Genomic DNA, 5,823 nt, shown 5'->3' with positions numbered 1-5,823 from the left:
CTGGAATCCCCGCTCCTGCGCGGCGGCGGGCGCGGCGCGAGGCTGCGCCCTGGGCTGGTGGCGGGCTTTTCTGCAGCCGGGGTCCAGGGCTGCACTACCACGTGCGGCCACGAGTGGGCAGGGGAGCCCGGCTGCGCAGGTGCCAGGGCAGGTCAGCCAGCTCCCAGGCCTAAGGAAAACTCCAGAGGGATGGAACCCGTAAACAACCCTCTGTTCTGAGGCCCCCGCGCTCTTGGAGAAATGGGCTTGAATAGCAATGTGTTCCCGAGTAGATGGTGCCAAAGCATTTAATTGATGTCTCCCAAACATGAGCTATTGTCAGCACCTCTTCTTTCTTTTTTTAGTGAATCCTCAATTTTTGAATACTCTGTGTGTGTGTGTGTGTGTGTGTGTGTGCTGGGTTTTGAACTCATGGTTTCCCACTTCATTGGGCTTGCTTGTAGGCTGGTGCCCTATCACTTGAGTTCTTCTGGAGATAGGGTCTCTCGGATATTTCTGCCTGAGCCGACTTTGAACCTCAGTCCTTCAGATCTCCACTTCCTGAGTAACGGGTATTGAAAGTGTGAGCCTGGTACTCCACTTGAATTCTTCTGATCACACGGGTTAAACAGGAATTGGAAATGTCTTCCATGCCAAGCAGCACTTGCACAGACCATCATTCTGTAGGAAGTTTTTGGTGGAAATCTCAAGCAAGGAGGAAACAGGAAGGAAAGATAGAGGGAAGGAAGGAAGAAGGGAGGAAGGGGAAAAGGAAGGGGAAGGTATGGGAAGGGGAAGAGGGTTGTCTAGAGGGGGTTTAATGAGAGGAGGGGAAAGGTGATTCTGAGGGATAGAGAAGATCAAAGCATGTTATATACACAATACACACACGAATGCAGCAGAATGAAATAATCTGATGCTCTGCAAAGGGAAGAAAGAGAATATGGTGGAGGGGTTCAAAGTGCATTGCATGCACGGAGGGAAATGTCAAAAAGAAGCCCCCTTGTATTCAAATGTTACCATCAATCCATAATTACCCTCATTTAAAGAGATCAGACTCATCTGTGGGCCAAATGCCACTTCTGCCTCCTTCCACACTGCAAAATGGAAACTCTAGGTGATACCCCCAAAGGCAGCTGAGATGGCAAATCTGCTCCCCGGCCTCTCTATTTTCTAATCTAAAACAGCCTTTGCAAGTGATTTACAGTAGCTAAGAATTAAGGCAGAAACCAAAAGGCCAGAATTCAGAACTGAACAGTGCTTTTTAAAATGCATTAAATACATATTTTCTTCTGACATTTCACTTCTCCTCTTTTAATTATGTAGAGAGAAATGAGTTAGCCAAGACCTGCCAGGATTTCCTCAATCTGCAGTGCAATCTTCTGCCAAGACATCCCGGGGCTAAGGCTCCTGGGCCTGGGCCCAGGGATCTCCATGAGCAAGCATTTCAGCACAGGCTCGGGAATCCCCTCGCACTGCCTCACGATGGAAGGCAAACTGTCTGCTTCATGCCCTTGAAGGCTCAGTCACAACATTCCCCATAGTATCTGCTGCACAAATGGCAGGTTAAGGTTACAGGAAGCTCTGGTGGGAATTTCATGACCTTGGGCGAGTTCCCTTGGCTCCCTGGACCTCAGCTGCCCCCAATGGAAAGTGAAACGGCCGATCACAGAAGCCGATCCTTGCGGTCTCATCCATGTGGTTTTCTGAAATGATCTGGTCCATGCCATCTGTGAGGGGGAAGCACCCAGCGGGATGAGGGGGCCTTTGCCCGAAGAACCCATACTGGTTCATCCAGGTAGGACAACACTAAATGTACAGAACCCAGACCGCTCGTCTCCTGGAAGGATGCCACCTTCAGGGAGGAAGTGAACTGCGCCACTTCTACGGGGATGACCCTCTTTCCCCTGGGTGCCTGGCCCCGGGCTGGGGCAGGCTCCTACATTCTGCATCCACTGAGGATGAGTACTCGGTCTCATGAAAAAACTAAGTTCTGTAACTTAGCCTTCATCTGAAAAAAGTCAGAAGGGCCACTGAGATCCTCTCTGTCTCCCTTTCATTTTACTTCTCAATGTGAACAGAAAGCAGGTAGGAGGAGAAACTGCTTCCCCAGGGGACCGGCTGGTCATCCCCAGTGAATGATGGAGACAGGCTGCCCTCTTGGCTCTTGTCAAGGAGGCAAACACCCACATAGTCTCAGCATGAGGATAAAAACGCTGATGCAGAGACAGGATAAAGGTGGGTGGGGAGGGGAGAGCATGTGGGGGACAGGGTGGCTGGATTTTGAAGCTTCAGAACAAGCTCTCCAAGGAGCAAAGGTGAAAAACCCTCTTCTCAAACAGTGCTACAGGGCCTGGCTGCCATCCGGGATTGGTCAGTGTGGAAGGCCAGGCAAGGAACTCCATGTGTCCTGAGTGTGAAGAGTTGCTCTCCTGGTGGTAGTCAGGATGGAAGGTTCATACTGGGTGATGGAGGAAGACGGGAACGCTCTGTCTCAGTTCTCCCTTCTTGCCTTGGAGTTCACCAAGGAGAAAGTCTGACCGCCAGAAGCTGCTGAAGGTGGCGTTGCAAGGCGGTGTGACGGTGGGGAGGAGAGGCTGCAGGTGTGAACACAGGGCTTGACACTGGAAGACGTGAGTCAACCATCAGTGCATCTATGCAGAGAGGAACTGGCTTGTATGCTACAGAGACCAGCAAACCCCCAACCCCACAGAGTGGTGGGTAGTCCGGAGACTCGGGAGATCCCAGTGACCCTTCAAGTCTGAAGACATCTGCTGCCAAATTCCTTCCTGCTCCAGGGAAGCCCCTGTGCTCTCTGCAGGGCAGGGCTTCAACTGGCTGGATGAGGCCCACTCTCATTCTAGAAGGCAATCTATCTTCCTTACTTGAAGTCGATCAGCGCATCCAAAAGCACCCTCAAAGAAGCACACGAACTGGCCCAGCTGAGTGGGGAGCTGACCCATCCCGCAGGAGTGCCTGCAAGCACTGTTCTGCAGAGCCCCTCCTGTCAAGTAAGCAAGCGTCTGGAAGGCAGGGACCGACTGCCTTATTTCAAAAGGCCCAGGAGCCGGCAGAATGGCATTCCTTTAGGATAGAAGGAGGGAGGAAAAGGCAGAGAAATAACCTTCCCCAGGGCAGGTCTGCTCTCTTGAGCGCTGGATCAGCCACCTGGGATGGTACCAGGGTTCAGGACCCACTTCTACCTCTGGGAACCGATTTAAATGTGAGCATCTTGGGCTGGGAAGGTGGCTCAGTGGTAGAGCGCTTGCCTTGCATGCAGGAGGCCCTGGGTTCGATGCCTTAGTACCACCTAAGCAGAAAAAGCAGAAGTGGTGCTGTGGCTCAAAGTGGTAGAGCGCTAGCCTTGAGCTGAACAGCTGAGGGACAGCGCCCAGGCCCAGAGTTCAGGCCCCATGACCAACGAAAAAAAAAAAAATGAGCATCTCGGCAACTTTCCCATTTTGGCACATTCATGTAGCCTTGGATCCAAGCCTAAGGAGCTTGATAAGTGGCTCTTCTCTCTCCCTAGCCCCTGTTCCCGCCACACCCCATCCCTACCCCAAATCATCTCTCAGCCTCTGCGTGGACCCCTGGCTCCAGGAGGGGATAGTAACTTGCTCATGATGAGAACACAGGGCAGCACTAACTTTGTCTGCCCCTACAACATCCCCCCACAGCCTTGGCCCTCTCCCACCATGACCCTGCCCCTGGCTTCCTACATTTGCGCTTTCATCCAGACACTGGGACCCCAGGACACAAGGGCTAGCCCCGGAAGCCCACGCAGCTGGCGGGCCATGATGCCACCTTACAACTGAGACTCCCACATCCTTCGCTGAGCTCACCTCATGTGGGACTGCTTCTCAGCCTGTTTTCATTCCTGTGTTGGAGGAGGGAAACACATGAGCTCCTAGTAGAGAGAATTCCGAGCTTGTAAACGGTGAATGCTGCTCTCTGGGTTTGACCACAAACTCTGCTCATGTGGCCAGGTCACTGAACCTTTCTGAGACTCAGTTTCCCAGGGGGCTGTGTGCGAAGAAGAGTTTACATTGCTCCCAGGCACTGGCTACTCAGGAGGCTGAGATCTGAAGATCGTGGTTCAAAGCCAGCTCAGGCAAGAAAGTCTGTGAAACTCTTATCTCCAATTAACCACCAGAAAGCTGGAAGTGGAGCTGTCAAAGTGGTGGAGCACTAGGCTTGAGTGAAAGAGCTCAAGGACAGCGCCCAGGCCCTGAGTTCAAGCTCCACAATCAGCAAAAAAATAAAATACCTGGCCATCAGGGGGGTGCTGTGACACTCAGTCTTCTTCCCAGATGACAAGCCCCGCCTCCAGGAGCATCCCATGCAAACGCTGCTGTCTTATTCATCTTACTGGATGCTATTCAGGCAAGTTCATTCAATTAGACAAAGTACGTGTTTGTGCTGGGCAAGGAAAGTAATTCCTTTGACCTTAATTGCTGTGCTAAGCATACTAAATGCTAATTCCTTTCCTTCTTCCTTTCCTCTCCTCTTTTCCTTTTCTTCCTCTTCCTCCCTTTTCCCTCCCTCTCCTCTTCCGCCTTCTCCTTCTCTTGAGACAAGGTATCACTATGTATTGCAGTTTGGGGTGGAACTGGCCATGTAATGAGATCATGGAACGGCTTCATGGTCTTTCTAGGAAGGCTGAGATCACAGACATAAACTACCCAGTTCAGCAAGATACCAATTTCTCAGCCCTGCAGGTGGCTAGAGATTGCACTTACAGCATGAACGTGCCCAGTCTCTCCAAGTCGGCTGTCAGGGCTGTGATTCAGTCCCATCTATCCACCTTGGTATATTTATCTATTGCCTTTCCTAGTGTTCAGTCCTGTCGATGACAAATGTGTTGAGAGAGTGAGTGATAGGGTTCCCAAGAGCATGCCATAGTAAATCCATCCCCGGGTCAGGCCCTTGCTTCATAGATCAATGTTTTTTGTGGAAACCTATCTGAAGCAGGGCTCTGGTGAGAAAGTGTGTTATTGAATAGAATGCCATTCTTCCCAAGAGGAGGAGAAAGATGACAGAAAGCCCGAGGCTTCAAATTCTCCAACATGCTGCTGGACCACAGCGCAGATGACAGCACAATCTCACTTTGTAAACCAGCTCCAGTAAACATATGCACCGTGTGCGCACGGCTGGTCTAGGCCCTCATGGGACATTCAGGCTGGGGAACCTTTGTTCGGCCAAAGGCCATTGGATATTTACGATGTCACAGATCATAAAAAGTAATCAATGCAGGCAGACATCAGAGGTAGAAACATATGAGATGCATCCATGTCTGTCCTGTCATGCACCAAAAGGTTCTGAGGGCTTTACGCAACCTTCAGGATGAATATTCCTCACCATGAAGAAAAGACAGGCTATAACTGGAAGGTAATTAGAGCATGGATCAAAGCTGCCTTTATGGAAGGAAAGGTATACTGAGGATCAGGGTCTTTGTCATTTCTTTTGAAGAAGAAGGGCCTGAAAGACTTGCGAGTGATTTGAAAGTAGCTGATACCCTCAAATGAGGAACTGAGGTTCAGAGAGGGGAAGGCACTCGTCCAAGGCCACACAGCTGGTTAAAGGAGACCGGAGGGGCTGGAGTGTAGCACCAGACAAGCCCGGAGATACAGACAGGAACCACACTCCACAGACAGGGACCAGTCGTGGGAGACTTGGCCGGGAAGTTCTGAGGGGTCTTCAGTGGAGGAGTGTTCACTCAGCACGGGGCATGGGTTGGAGGCCCATGGCAATGATAGGGGGCCTCCTGGTCTGAGCAGAGTGGTGCCAAGGTGGGCAGGATATGGACAGGGGACTTGCCCGAGACCCATCAGGATCAGAAACAAA

At 51.4% G+C, this 5,823-nt stretch overlaps 1 protein-coding gene across 1 annotated transcript in view; it reads right to left on the bottom strand.

Moving 5' to 3' along the window:
* Positions 1 to 2,942, bottom strand: part of Oxtr (oxytocin receptor) — a 15,494-nt gene extending 12,552 nt beyond the window's left edge. The window contains exons 1-2 of the mRNA XM_013010355.1: positions 2,865 to 2,942; positions 2,442 to 2,576 (exon numbers count right to left, since the gene is read on the bottom strand). Of these exons, the coding sequence (XP_012865809.1) occupies positions 2,442 to 2,576; positions 2,865 to 2,942 (213 nt within the window). The remainder of the gene's footprint in view (positions 1 to 2,441; positions 2,577 to 2,864) is intronic.
* Positions 2,943 to 5,823: the final 2,881 nt, after the last annotated feature.

The sequence above is a fragment of the Dipodomys ordii genome, unplaced genomic scaffold, assembly GCF_000151885.1.
Source record: "Dipodomys ordii isolate 6190 unplaced genomic scaffold, Dord_2.0 Scaffold12, whole genome shotgun sequence".
NCBI lineage: Eukaryota > Metazoa > Chordata > Mammalia > Rodentia > Heteromyidae > Dipodomys > Dipodomys ordii.
The sequence above is the reverse complement of the archived record's forward strand: the minus strand, read 5'-3'. Positions and strand labels throughout refer to the sequence as shown.